This window comes from Pelecanus crispus, chromosome 2, assembly GCF_030463565.1.
Source record: "Pelecanus crispus isolate bPelCri1 chromosome 2, bPelCri1.pri, whole genome shotgun sequence".
In the NCBI taxonomy this organism is placed as follows: domain Eukaryota; kingdom Metazoa; phylum Chordata; class Aves; order Pelecaniformes; family Pelecanidae; genus Pelecanus; species Pelecanus crispus.
In genome coordinates, this window is record NC_134644.1 from 79,074,180 (window position 1) to 79,088,063 (window position 13,884).

A 13,884-nucleotide genomic window follows, 5' to 3' on the forward strand; every position below is an offset into this window, starting at 1 on the left:
CCTCCGCCACGGCAGCGATCACACATGCCCGTGGGATGACACTGCCACCAACCCTAACAAGCGGAGCACGAGGCTGCTGCCAGGACGGAGCCCTTTTTCTTAAAAACAAGGGCAAAATCATGCTGATGAGCAAATTGTCCTAACAGGGACTGAGCAAGGCACTGTCAGATGCTCCTCTCCTAAAACATACACAGATGTTTCTTAGAGACGGGCTGATATTCAAGCACCTTCTAATACCATGTTAGGAAAAAAAAGAAAAAAGAAAAAAAAGCATAGTTTGATAAACAACTGTCCCCACTTCATCCTGCTCCCCGGCTCCCAGCAGAGCTGAGAGTGGTGCTATTTGAGATGGGCTGAAACCGCTGGCTTTTGTTCAGAATCTATAGCGCGACGGGCCCCTTCCTGGGGCAGGGAAGGTGGTAAGGCTGGAGCCAGGCTTGAATTTCAGACAGAGCTGGACTGCCCCAACAGTCAAGAACATTTAGAGGAATTTGGCCAGGCCCTTTTTGCTTCTGTAATTGATGCCTCTAGCTGTTAGATTTGTTGTTGTTGTTTGGCCAGAAATCCCCCAGAAATGCCTGTTCTTATGAGATTTGTGGCCAGATTGCCAGAAGCTGCAGTCGTTTCGGCAGTGATGGACATACCAAAAGCCAGATATTAAACTCTTCCTGACTGTGCATTGGAAACTGACCCAAAGTTCATTCCAAAGCAGATTTACATAGGGTAATGTCAAAATCATGTTCAATGGAAACTTCTTGGAGCAAGCCCAGCCTTTAACCTGAAGCTACAGCTTGTCTGCCCTCAGAAAAAAAAAAAGAGCAGACAAAACCATAGCAAATATGAATGTATAAGTAAACTAATACAGTTATCAATAGGGTAGAGGAGTGAAATGAGAAATTCCTCTTGCTGCAGCCTCCACAACCTGGTGCTCCTGCAAGAGTGCCTTGTCCTTCTTAACAGCAAACACAGCCACAAGTGGCCAAGCTGCCAAGAGCTGGTAGGTTCAATGTTTATATCCATGTATCTCAACCCACACTCCTTTCATCCTCTGCCTTTTCTATGCTGATAATGCACTGACTGTGAGACATAAAAGATCTTTTGGGCTATCTAACCTATCCCTCCCGGGGAAAGGACAGGGCTCCACATTTTGATAATCCACTTCAGTCTCTCTGTTGCATTACAAAAACACCCATTACCACAGCAGCAAAGAGCTGGGTGAAAGTGGTTTGCCTTAGCTCCAGCTTAAAATCAAACCTTTAATTCCTTTGAAAGAGAGCATGGTGCACAGTCCAAAGCTTAGCCTTAGCCTCCTTGCTGCCACCAATGTCTTCAGGAGTGTGTAAAAGACAACTCTACTCTGGGCTGCAGCTTCATGGATGAGTGAATGGAAGGGCAAGCTGCCAGGATACGTGGCACCCACTGCCTGCGCCGCGTTCACTACCATGTGTCCACATACTGAGCTGGGTCTGGGACCTGACTGAAAATTAATCTTTTTTTTTTTTTTAATTCTTCAGGTTAGTTTTCAGCCAGCTCTGTCCTCTAATCCAGCTCACCAGCCATAGTGGAGATCTATGAATAGGAAGAAAAGGTGGAACAAAAAGGAATAGTGGGAAGATGCAGAGGAGACAAGCCAGAGTTTTTCATCTGCAGGCCCCAGCTGACTGCTAGCATAGTTACCCAACATTATACCTTCTTTCCAGTTGAAGAAACAGACGTCTGGGTTTAGGATGGCTTTAGGAGGATGCACGTACAGGCTGCCTCTGCACACATTAGGTAGAGCTAAAGAGGCAACGGCATTCACCAGCACTATTTTGTGAATGGAGCTCTCCTCAAGGAAGGTTTTCATCTTGCCCTCCAGTTTCCTTACTTCCAGTTGCATTGATTCATTTAACCCCATGCAATCCCTGTCCTTGCCTGGTGGGCTTCAGGCATTTGCAGCCCACAGGGATCATGGAGACCCAGCCTGGCAACTGCTGTTCCTCTGGCATTGAGGTCTGAGGATTGTCACGGGTGGTTTTTAAAAGAGAGGGACCAACCAGGAGCCCAGCTGGTCCAGACCACCACAGCACTGCCAGCACAGCAGGACTGCAAAGAGTGGGGGACCTGGGACCAGGAGGAGCGGAGGTCAACAGTAGTTCTCCCTCTGACCAGTCCCCCTTTGGCTCCTGGAGACGCTATACAGACAGGTGGTGAAGGTCAGGGCTGAGCTGGGGGGAATAACTTTGCAGTGGAAGAGCCCGGGGGAAGGCTGTAGGATGGGGTTTTGGCTGGTTCCTTTGCACTGGGAGAAGCCCATGCCGGCATCTTCAGGTTCCTTCCACGCTGCTCTCCAGGCAGGGATGGCCTTGAGGAGGGTCCCAGGAGGGCACCAGGCTGCAGGAGCACCCCAGGCCAAGCCCTGTGGCGGGCAGTGCTCCATGTAGCCTCGGCCGACACCATCCCCTCCACCCAGCCCTGCCACACCTGTAGCCTGTCCCCAGAGGATGGGGTGCGGTGGCCCGCAGCCTCAGGCCGGCCCCACTGCAGCTCCCCAGGGCTACCCCACGCCTGACCCCTTTCCCCACGCCACCTTCTGCACTCCCACAGCGGGACTGCTGCCACCGGGATTGAGCACAGGCAGCAGGGCCGGGAGAGACCAGCTCCCCCCCCTACCCCGCTCCCCCCCACCTCAGCCTGGGGGTGACGTCATGGTGGGGGAGGGGCGGGCAGGGGGAGGGGACCCCCGCACCTCCCTTTCCTCCTCCCCGCTCCGCAGCGCGGGGGCCGGGCCGGCCAGCCCCGACGGGGCGGCCCGGGGGCGGGGGGGGGGGGGGTGTTCTGCCGTGCTATCCCCACCCCCGGGGGGGCGGCTCCTCCGTCTGCGTGTCTGTGTGTGCGTGTGCGCGCGTGTGTGTCTGTGTGTGAGTCCCCCCCCCACGCCCCCGCATCCCTCCCGCCCCGGGGGGACGGTCCCGACTGCCGCCCCCCCCCCCGCCGCCACACACGGGCAGGAGGAGCGCGGGGGTGGCGGGGGGGGAGTTTCTCGGCAATTAATGGGGCGGGGGGACACGGGGAGAGTGGATAAATCCAGCCTGTGATGCCTATAAATGGCGTTTCTCTTCCAAGGTGCACATTTTTTTTTTTCAAAAGAAGAAGAAGAAGAAGAAGAAGGGGGGGAAAAAAACCCCGGTCCGTGTCAACCCCCCGCGTCAGGGCCGGTGGTGGGCGTGAGGCTGTACTTCCTCCGCCCCCTCCTAATGGAGCGAACCATTCCCAGCTAGTCCTCCTCGCCCTCTCCCTCTGCCTCCCTCTTTCTCTCCTTCTCCTCTTGTCTCCCCCCCTTGTCTGCAAAGTCCTCCGCTGCTCGGAACTTGTTGGCAATGCCTATTTTTCAGCTTTCCCCCACGTTCTCCAAAGTAACTATTTAAAGATCTGCAGCCGCAAATGGTTTTACTAAATGTAGGATGGGACTTAAGTTGAACGGCAGATATATTTCTCTGATCCTTGCTGTACAGATAGGTAAGTGGACTGCCAAATTCGGTATCAAGTTGTGCGCACCAAAGCCCGGCTGATGCATGCAGAAGCGGAATGTCGGAATACCCTGCGCTGACGGCCGCGGTTTGGGGCGGTGGAGGGACCCCCGCTCCCCGCTCCCTCTGCCTCCTTCCCGGCGGCGTCTTCGCGGTTCTTCACGCTGCCAAGGCAGGGGGAGTCCGCAGGAAAGGGAGCCGATTTCTTACTCCTCTTAAATCACTTTTGTTGTTCGTTTTCCTAAATCAGTGCATGCTCATTCATACTCTGCTTTTTTTTTTTTTTTTCCTTTCCTCCCTCTTATTCTTCCTCCTTTTTCCCCCCTCGTTCTCGCCGTCTCCACGAACGACTGCATTCGTATTTGCTTTTCGGAAATCCCCTGCATTCCTCATCACCGACAATTTGGGAACTCCAGTGCTGAGAAATCCCCCCCCTCCCCGAGGGACAGAGAAATGAGAACCGGCACAAAATGGCTTGCGAGAGATCTAGCTGGAAAGTTTTTTTGCAGAAAATCAGGGGGACAAGCGAAGGGCTCCCTTTGGGAACTTGGAGGCTTTCCCATTTGCAGAGCAGCCTAAAAACAAACAAAACCCAACGCTAGCTTAAAAAAAAATCCACCCGAATGCGGGGATTAAACAAATAAAAATTATTAAGAAATCACGAAGTCCCACCGCCCGATCGTTAATTTTGTGCTCGGAGAACGACTGTCAAAAAACGAGCGGGTCCAAAAAATTTCTATATATGTTAAGTTACTTAAAATAGAACAGGTTTCCCTCCACGCCGGTATGTGTTTTTGTGTGTTCGTTGCTGGTTTTGTTTAATATCTTGGGGCTTTCGCTGGTTCTTTTTGCTGGTTTGTTCTCAGGTTCATTTTATTCAACATTTATTTGCTGATTTTTTTTTTTTAGTTACGGACATTAAACAATCTCCAAGTTAATGACCACTTTGGTCCTGTGCAGGCAAATTTTAAAGATTATATATTGAATATGTATATTCCCGAGCATGATCCAAAACTGGGCTTCAAGGAAAGGGCGATTAAAGCGCGTCTTTTATTATCCAGATTGTCAGGTGTGAAGAGACTTTTGAAAATATTTGCCTGCAAAGGAATTCTGCTGCAATAGGAAAAAATGCTCGGCATTGCTATTTAGAGATCCTTTTGCTCGGTCACTCTCCAGACAATCTCTGCAGCATTTTGTGGGTACCAAAAGAAAGAAGAAGGCGGGGGGGGGGGGGGTAAGGAAAAAAAACAAGAAAGGGAGGAAAGAAGGAGGCAAAATGCCTTGAACATTTCCTCATCGAGTAAAGAAAAAAAATAAGAAATACTGCGGTGAAGTGTTGACCTCTGGAAAATGTGGATATACGATGCAAACCCCTCCATCCGTATTACCATTGCATTTGAAATGAGGCTGAACTCTTCAGAAGGCCATTTTCTGTACTGTCAGAGAAAGAAGGGGGAAGGCGTTATTTGGACCTTATCCTTAATTTCAGTCCTTGCATTTTTTGTTTGTTCGTTCGTTTGGAGGAGGACGATTTTCTCTCCTTTTGTGTCTATTTGATTCAACCGAGGGACGATTTTATTCACGGTGCAATTTCAAAAGGTAGTTAGAGTCGCTGGGAATCGCCGTCCCCGGGCTGGCGTGGGCATGAGCAGTCATTTGGAAAGTTACCCCCAAATATTGCTGCACACCGCGGAGACGGTGGCGGTGCGGTCGCTTTGCGGTGCCCTGGGAGAGGACGGCTTTGAAGCTCCTCTCTGCTCCTCCTTCGGTATTTCGGGTAACCTTACCCACCCACCCACCCTTCTCCCACCCACCCTTCTTCCCCCCCCCCCCCCCGAAATCAGCTTCTGGTTGTCGGTGTGGGGCTTGCAAAGGGCCGTTTGCCTTTGCCCCGTCCCCGGTAGCAGCGCGTATGAAATGGATGTTCGCGGCTCGTTCCCAAAATGTCTATGCTTCCCGCAGCAGCACCAGGGCTTAAAAAGACCCTAAAATTGTTTACCTGTTTATTTATTTATCTGGGCAGCGGGGATTGGGAGCTCTCCGAAATCCCTGGCACTTTGGGAGGTGATTGGGGTGGGGTGGGGGGGGGGATGCACAGGGACTGAGTCCCCGCGGACGGCGCCCAGGGACAGGAGAGGGGGACCAGGCGCAGCTAAAGGGCAGGCGGTCTGGGAGGACGGGGAGCGGGTTTTGGGAGGGGGCACGATCCGTTACGGATGGCTCCTGCAGTCCTGCTGCACCGCAAATTGCTGCACGCTCTCGGCTTTGAAGGACGCGGAGGGGGGGGGAAGGTCGGGGCCACGGCAAAGCACAAAGCGACCTAATTCAAGAGAAATCCCGCTGTCATTTAACCGGGCAGGACCCTCGTCTCTCCGCTTTTGCTTTTTTTTTTTTTTTTAATTGGTGGGCCTTAGGGAGGCTTTGGACCGGGGGTGCGGAGGGAGCCCACAGGGCCAGGCCGCCCCTCGGAGGAGAGGGATGCTCTGAGCCCCGCTGGTCCCAAACCTGACCCTCTAACCACCCTCCCTCCCCGGGCCCGGGGCAGGGCTCTGCTTCGGACCCCATATTTTCAGTGCAGCCCTTCACATTTTTGGAGAAATTCGTGGCAACTTCCCCTCCCGTCTCCCCCTGTGGCTGCCGGAGCGGGATGGCGCGGGTTTTCTAGGACATGGTTTTACCCCCGGGATGGTCCTCAGTTCTCTGCTTGTTTGCCTGGCTTTTTTTTGCCTACCGTAGCCAATGTCTGTAGCCTGCTGGGGTTTTGATGTGACGGCTGGTGCTGGGGTGTGTGTGTGTGTGTGTGTAGAGGGGAGTGGCCATCAAGTCGTCTTAGCGATGAATCAAACGGCGAGAGGGGGATCTGGGTTGAAACAGTCTCTTTTGGAGTCAGCCATTTAGCTTGTAACCGCTGCCCGGCAAGGAAACACACACGCACCCCCCCCCACCCCCCCCCGCCTCAGCCACGTCCTGGGGAGACGGATCGGGAGGGGACCCCGCACCCAAACACCCCCCCCCCCCTTCCCGCCCCCGGCGGTGTGGGCGGACGGGGGCTCCTCCGAAAGGGAGGCGGGGGGGGGGGGGGGAACCCCTCCCGCCCCCGCTGTCCGCAGCGACCCCCCCCAGCTGCGCTGCCCGGGGCCGAGCCCGGGCGCAGGGGCACCGCGGTGTCCCCAGGCCCCGCCGCGGGGTTAGGGCTCAGCACCCCCCGCCGTGCCCGGCTACCCCAGCCCGCCGGCCCTGCCCCAGCCCCCCGGGCCCCTCCCGCCCCCTCCCGTCCCCCCGCGGGGCCTGGCCCGGCAGCCGCGGACACCCGGGAGGAGCCATCTCACGCACGCCGTAATATGCATTTTCTTTCCCCCTTTGCAGGCGGTTGCTGTTGGGTTTGTTACTACTGTACTTAACCGAGCGCCCTTTCCTAGCGCAATCCCGAAGGGTGCCCGAGGCGGCAGGTTTGGGGGAGAGGGGTTCATCCCCGCCCCTTCCCGCCCCGCTGCCCCGAGCCCCGGCAGCCGCGGGGCCGGCGCCTCCGCCGCTGCCTGCCTGGCTTTGGGGGACGCTTCTTTTCCTGTCTTTATCTCAGCTCTTTCTAGTGATTTTTTTTTTATTATTATTATTACTATATATTTTTTTTTTCCCCGCTGAGTCTTGCACGATATTTGCCAAGCGACCTGGGCAGTAAGGAGACGTGTGTGTGCGTGTGTGTGCGCCAGGGTTGGTACGGAGAAACGCGCCTTGCTGCTTCGAGGAGGAATTTTCTAACAAAGGAGCAAGTCCGGGGAGAAGCAGGCAGCGCATCTTCACCCAACCTGCCCTCCTCCTCGCCCCTCAAAAAAAAAAAAAAAAAAAAAAAGAAAAAAAATAGACTGAAATCAACGCCGTTAATCCACGGGCACTAAAAACCCCGGTGCTCAAAAAGCAAAGGGCGACAAGCCCCTGACTCATGTCCCCTAGCGCCCGATGGCGACCCTGGCTCGGTCCCACCGCCCTCCTCCTGCCCCCAGATCACCTCCTTTAGCAATGGGGGGTGGGGTGGGGTGAGTGGGGGGGTTGCTGGGGCCGGGGGGGAGCCGGCGGAGCTGACCTGTGCCCCTGCCCCCCCCAGCGCACCTGGTGCAGGCGGTGAGAGCGGCGGGGCGGTGCGATGCGGTCTTTAGGGGCTTCTCGGACTGTTTGCTGCGGCTGGGCGATAACATGGCCAACTACCCGCAGGACCTGGACGACAAGAGAAATCTCCAAACGATCTGCGCGTAGGTCTTTCCTCTCTCCTTCGGGGCCGCGGGGTGGGGGGGATGGACGGACGGACGGACGGGACGAGGGGGGGTGTCACCCGGGGCTGGGCAAGGGGGGCGAGGTTGGATGGTGGCGGTGGGAAGGGAAGGCACGGAAGTAATGCGGGGTTTGGTGCTTTGGGGTTGGATTCTCTGCTCCAGTGTCCCTCCGAGCGCACTGCCATGGGGACAGCCCGGGCTTGGGGGAACAGTGAAGTCTGGAGGGAGTTTTTGCAATGTCTTTTTTAGTTTTTTCCTCCGTGAATCCGTGTGGGGTTTTTTTTGCCCCCTTTTTTTTTTTTTTTTTTTTTTTTTTTTCCCCTCCCCTCCTTAGCCTCTCGCTTGTATTCTTTCCCTTCTCCTGCTTTGCACCGGGGTGTTGACATTAGCTGCACGGGGGTTGTTATCCCTTCCCTTACTGCTGCCTTCGGGACCCCCGCTCACTGGCAGGCTCCGGGGTCTCCCCCCGGCGCTGAAGGCAGAGGCCGGCCGGGGACAGCCGGGGCTGGGGAGGCGATTCCTCGGAAAACAAAATGTAATCAAAAAGAAAAGAGCCCCAGCCGCAACATTAGTTGCCCAGTGGCAGGGACCGCTGGCCCAGAGGCATCTCGCCTCCCCTCCCTGCGCCGCCCGGCCCCCCCCTGGCCCACGGGGAAAGCCCATTTCGCCCCCAGTTTAACCCCACTCCTGGCACAGAGGGGAGGAGGAGGAAGGGACAACGATAAAGGGGAAAAAAACATAATAATAATAAAAAGGAAAACAACCACAACAAAAAATAATGAAAGGAGAAAAAGAGCTCGCCTTGCAAGATCGGCTCCCGCTCCCCTCCTTCCCAATTCCTCTCCAAAGCTGGAGGAACTGGGACAGCTGGAGGAGCCCTAAATTTGGGGTAGTTTTCCCCAGAGCTCAGCGCAGCGGGTCTTACCAGGGGGAGGGAAACCTGGGGCGGCTGCCGGGGGCCGGGGAGCTGCCAGCTCCGGCCTCGCCCGCCCTGCATCGGGGCCTCGCGTCCCAGGCAGAGAGGCAGAAATGAGCATTTTCGATACGTCTAGGGGGAAAAAAAAAATTAAAAAAAAAATATCCGGCTGCACAGGGTATTCTCTTGTCTCTCTATTGCTGTTTTCCGGCACAAACTCTCCCCGCCAAAAAGACAAAACCAAACCAAACCAAAACAAAACAAAAAAAAAAAAAAAGAGAAAATCATATTTAGAAATGAGTTAAGGTCCTTAGACATAAATATGTTTGGAATAGGGTTTTTTTCTGATTTTGCTCCGTGCAAATCAGGAAATGAAGGACATGAAATGGGAAGGTGAGGAAAGGAAAAGAAGGGAAAAGAAGGGAAAGGAAAGGAAAGGAAAGGAAAGGAAAGGAAAGGAAAGGAAAGGAAAGGAAAGGAAAGGAAAGGAAAGGAAAGGAAAGGAAAGGAAAGGAAAGGAAAGGAAAGGAAAGGAAAGGAAAGGGAAAACAATAAAGAAAAGAAAAGAAATGAAAAAAGGAAAAGAAAGGAAAAAACAGAAAAGAAAAGAAAGGAAAAGACAGGAAAAGAAAGGAAAAGAAAGGAAAAAAACAGAAAGGAAAAGAAAGGAAAAAAAGAAAGGAAAAAAACAGAAAGGAAAAGAAAAGAAAAGAAAAGAAAAGAAAAGAAAAGAAAAGAAAAGAAAAGAAAAGAAAAGAAAAGAAAAGAAAAGAAAAGAAAAGAAAAGAAAAGAAAAGAAAAGAAAAGAAAAGAAAAGAAAAGAAAAGAAAAGGAAAGAAAAGGAAAGAAAAGAAAAGGAAAGAAAAGAAAAGAAAAGAAGAAAAGAAAAGACTCCATAGTCCTCCTCTCTTCTTTTTCTACCTAGAGATTTCTGAGCCAAGCACCTACTAAGGCTGGCACCTCGCTGTAAATGCTGGGTCGCGGTTTAGCTTGTGTCCTGCATGAGAAATAAATACCCAGGGGTAGCAGCGTCCTAATATGATGTCCTTTGGCCCTGGCGTGCCGGACCAGAGATGGTCCCGACCTGTACAAAGTACCTCTTTTCCAAGCAAGACCCTTTCCCCGACCCCCTCCCACCACCCGATTGCCTTCACCCTGTGCCGGGATGTGTATTGAAAGAAGATGGGGAGAGATTTAATTTTCCTTTGGGAGATGCAATTACAGCAGAAATACTGCAGGAGAGGCACACTCTCAGACTCTGGCTTCTCAGTATCTCATTATTTATTACAAATGTAGCAAACATTGGGAGTCTACAACCAGCTTAGAGTGCTCATAAATTAGAGCCTGTAGGACTACTTTAAAAAAAAATCAAGATCCAAATTTGCAGGCGCCTGCCTTGAGGAAAGGGGAAAATAGGAGCGAGAAAGGCAGATTGGGGGTGATTTTCGATAACCCAGACGCGGAGAAGAAAGGTCCTCCCGTCCCCCCGAGGTGGGGCAGTGGGACGGATCCTACCCCGGTAGCAAACCCCGGTCCAGCCCTCGTGAAGAAGGGAATTAAAAGAAAACGGAAAAACGCGTGGAAACAGCTGGAAATTACCCTGGGGAAGGAGAAACCCTTCCCTGCACACAGACCCCTGGCAATGGATGGGGCGTCCCCCGCGCCGCGGGCCGGTGCGGGGTGCCCAGGAGGGTCCAGGAGGGGAAGATGCTCCTTCTTCCTCCTCCTCCTCCTCCTCCTCCTCCTCCTCCTCCTTCTCCTTCTCTTCTGCTCTTCCTCCTCCTTGTTCTCCTCCTCCCCGCTTCCTGCCCCCGCAGCCACGGCCCGCTCCCGCCCCGGGGGATCCCTCCCGAGGGTTTCTTAACGCCGCACCGGGACCCTCTAGGATGCCGCCTCCCCCTGGGAAAAGGGATGCTTTTCCCACCCCCATCTGCCCGCTCCCACCGCTGACGAAAAACCCTCGGGACGAGCCCGTGGGCTCCCAGGCCAGCGTTTGCCAGCCGAGGGGCGCACGCCCTCTCCCTCCGCCAGGCAAAGACCCCCCCCCTCCGGCAGAGACCCACCAAAGCCATTTTGGCCCCGTCCCGCCCAGCTCGGGCTGGTGCCGGAGGCAGGCTTGGGGAGGGGGCCCCCCGAAAGCACAGGCAGCGGCAGCTCCCCCGGGAGCTGGCAGGGGAGCCGCTGCCCGGCGCACAGCGTGCCCACGGGGCGGGCTGTGGGGCAGCCCGGGGAAGGCGAGGGGCCGAGGGTCCCCCCCAGTGTCTCGGGTGGGAGGCGTGGGTGGGGGGCAGCGGCCGGGTTTTAGGGCGGGGGGGGCGGCGGCTCCTCCCCGCCGGGCGCCAGCCCCCTTTAAGGCCTGCCCCCGCCCAGCTCCGCCGTCGGGGGGTCGGGGGCGGCGGGACCGAGGGGGCGGCCTCGCCCCCCCGCCCAGGGAGGTGGGTGCCTGCCTGCCTGTTTTGATGCCGGCTGCTCTCCCCTCCTGCAGGTACTGGGATGATTTCCACGCCTGCACCCTCACAGCGCTCACCGATTGCCAGGAAGGAGCGACAGACCTCTGGGAGAAATTGAGACGGGAATCCAAAAACCTCGATTTCCAAGGCAGCTTATTTGAACTGTGCGGAGGCGGCAGCGGCGCGGCACCGTCCCTCCTCCCGCCGGCTTTGCCCCTGCTCCTGGCGGCTCTGTGGGCCGCGCTAGTGACCTGGCTGCCTTTCTAGGGGGGCGAGCACACCCACACCCACACCCTCTCCATGTGCTGGATCTCTAGAGGAAGTGTCCATCCGTTGCTTTGGGGACGTTGTGCTTTTCTGTGGTTGATGATGATGATGGTGGTGGTGGTGGCTGATGATGGTGAAACACCCATGTAGGACTGTGGAAGCGTTCTCCCTTTATTTTTTTTTTTTGTGTTTTATTTGCCAAATGTTACCAAACCGGCAGCGGCGCGCAGCCCAAATCGGACCTCAGCTTTACTATCGCTTCGAATCAAAAATAGAAAAAAAATAAAACCACAAACTCGAGCCCTCGTTGTGCAAAAGCAATCTCAGGAACGGCTCTGGGCCACCTAATGCTAAGGTCGTAATCGGCCGGGATACCTCCCGGCGGGCCACGGGCTCCTCTAAAAATGTGGCAGTGTGCGAGGCGAGAACAAAAACGCAGGCAAAAAAAGGCACTGGCGATGAATCCAAGGTAGATGTCCACGTGTGAAGCATATGGTGAATAATTCACAATCTCTCATCTTTCCTCCACAGTCGCTTGTTTTTTGGTCATTCCACTGCAAAAAAAAAAAAAAAAAAAAAAAAAGAAAAAAAAGGAAAAAAATTAAAAGAGCATATTTCCTTGAGGGGGAGAGAGAGAGAGAGAGGGAAACGAACAGTTAAGGAAGGAAGGACCGAAAGAAAGAGATGTGTCTAAATGCCGGGCGGAGTGAAGGAATGCTGCTAATATATCTCTGAGGGTTTACCTTTACTTGCTGTTCGAAGGCATCTTTCCGAATTCACTGCCTTTAATTTTTTCCTCCTCTTTGTTTTAGATGTTACACATACCAGTAAAATACCTGAATATCCAACCGTAGAGATCACAAAAAGGGGGCTTAAATGTAAACCTAAAAAAAAAATAACAACAGCAAAATGATTTTGAAAAAAAAAAGAGCCTTGATTTTAAAAGAGAAGAAAAATGTAATTTAAACAAAAGTTTATTATAAAGTCAATTCAGCAAAAAAAAAAAAAACAAAAAAAGATTTGCTACAAAGTATAGACAGAAGTATAAAATAAAAGTTATTGTTTGAAATGAAGGTGTCGTCCTTTTTATAAAACATGCCTAGAGTATCTTGAAAAGGACAGGGCTTTTAAGGCAAGGAAGGCTAAATCCCGAACCCGTCCCTCGATGAACACGGCAATTTCAGTTCAAACAAGGACAGGGCGGCTGAATTGGATAGTCTCAGCCTTCCCCTTTTTTTATTTCCTTTTTTTTTTTTTCTCTCGTTTCTTTCTTAAAAAAAAATATGCTATAAATCCTGCCACCCTCCTCCTCCTCCCGAAACCCCAAAAGGCAGTCTCCCCCCCCCCCCCCCCCCCGGTCCCAGCTGTCGGCGAGGGGGACCCCGCGCAGCGGCGGGGGGCGGGGGGGGCGCGGCGGGCCCGCGGGCGCGGAGCGGAGCCCCCGCGGAGGGAGGGAGGGCAGCAACCACCATTAAGGAGGAGGCTGCGGAGCCGGGGCCGGGGCGCAGAGGAGCCCTTTCATAATTAATAAGGCAGCTCAGCCGAAGGAGCAAGGGGAAGGGGGGGACGGGGTATTGATTTCGCAGCAGAAGCTGCTCTAACCTCGGCTATTTATAGGCGCCCGGTGCCTTTATAAAGAAATACGCATCGGAGAGTAAACACGTCCTTTTTACTTATAAGGCGAGAGCCCAGCTGGCGACCGGGGGTGGGTGGGTGGGTGGGTGATGGGGAGGTAGGGGCCGCGATATTGGTTTGAGGTGATTTATTCCGGTGGGGAGCCGCTGCCTGTGCCATAGCTCTCCTTTGCCAACGTGTAGGGTGGCAGGGTCCCTCTCTCCGTCGCCCCCTCTCCCTGCTCCCCTTCCTTCCCAAGGTCCGCAATGTAATGTGTAAGCAATTGCAAATGTAACAGTTCATAAATCAAACAGTGGGTCGCAAGCCAATCTGCATTTCCCAAACGGATTGAATCCCAGCAACGAATGCGCTCAGGAACTGGAGCCAGGCGCCTTTACCACTGGAAGCAATGTTGATTTTTTAATGATAAAATACATTATGTGTGTGTTGGGGGGGCCTTTGCAGGGCTCGGTCTCTCTTCGGCAGACACAGGTCTGCTTGCATTTCCTTTTCCTTTGCCCTCCCTCTAGATTTAATTCCCACTACCACCAAAGAAAAAGGAAAACCCTGGAGAGCAAAGCTTTGTTTAAATGGTTTGGGTTATTTTCCCTCCCCACAGAGGATCTAGACCTAAATTGATTTTTCCGTGCACATCTCTATATTCATGAGGTCAGGCGCTGCTGTTAGGATTTTCTGTAGCACTAAATGCCAGCTGCCGAGGAGAGAGGGGAGCGAGAGCCCTTGCTGGGGTGCGGGGGGCTCCGCAGCCTGCTGTCTCCGCCGGCTGGGCCCCGGGGACCATTTCGCCGGCGGCAGGCAGCCCGCTTCGCCCCGGGGTACCCGGGCGCCGGTCCCGCCCG

At 53.9% G+C, this 13,884-nt stretch overlaps 1 protein-coding gene across 1 annotated transcript; it reads left to right on the forward strand.

Annotated features, from left to right (window-relative positions):
* Positions 1 to 3,443: 3,443 nt before the first annotated feature.
* NRN1 (neuritin 1) lies at positions 3,444 to 11,410 on the forward strand. The gene is made up of 3 exons (XM_075706267.1): positions 3,444 to 3,498; positions 7,612 to 7,756; positions 11,179 to 11,410. The coding sequence occupies exons 1-3, from the start codon at positions 3,444 to 3,446 to the stop codon at positions 11,408 to 11,410; spliced, it is 432 nt and encodes a 143-aa protein (XP_075562382.1).
* Positions 11,411 to 13,884: the final 2,474 nt, after the last annotated feature.

Bases quoted from the DNA above. Each gene is read 5' to 3' on its own strand.
- NRN1 (XM_075706267.1), top strand. From the start codon at position 3,444: ATGGGACTTAAGTTGAACGGCAGATATATTTCTCTGATCCTTGCTGTA. The intron at 3,499-7,611 runs GTAAGTGGACTG...TGCCCCCCCCAG, and splicing joins GATCCTTGCTGTACAGATAG to CGCACCTGGTGCAGGCGGTG. The intron at 7,757-11,178 runs GTAGGTCTTTCC...CCCCTCCTGCAG, and splicing joins AATCTCCAAACGATCTGCGC to GTACTGGGATGATTTCCACG.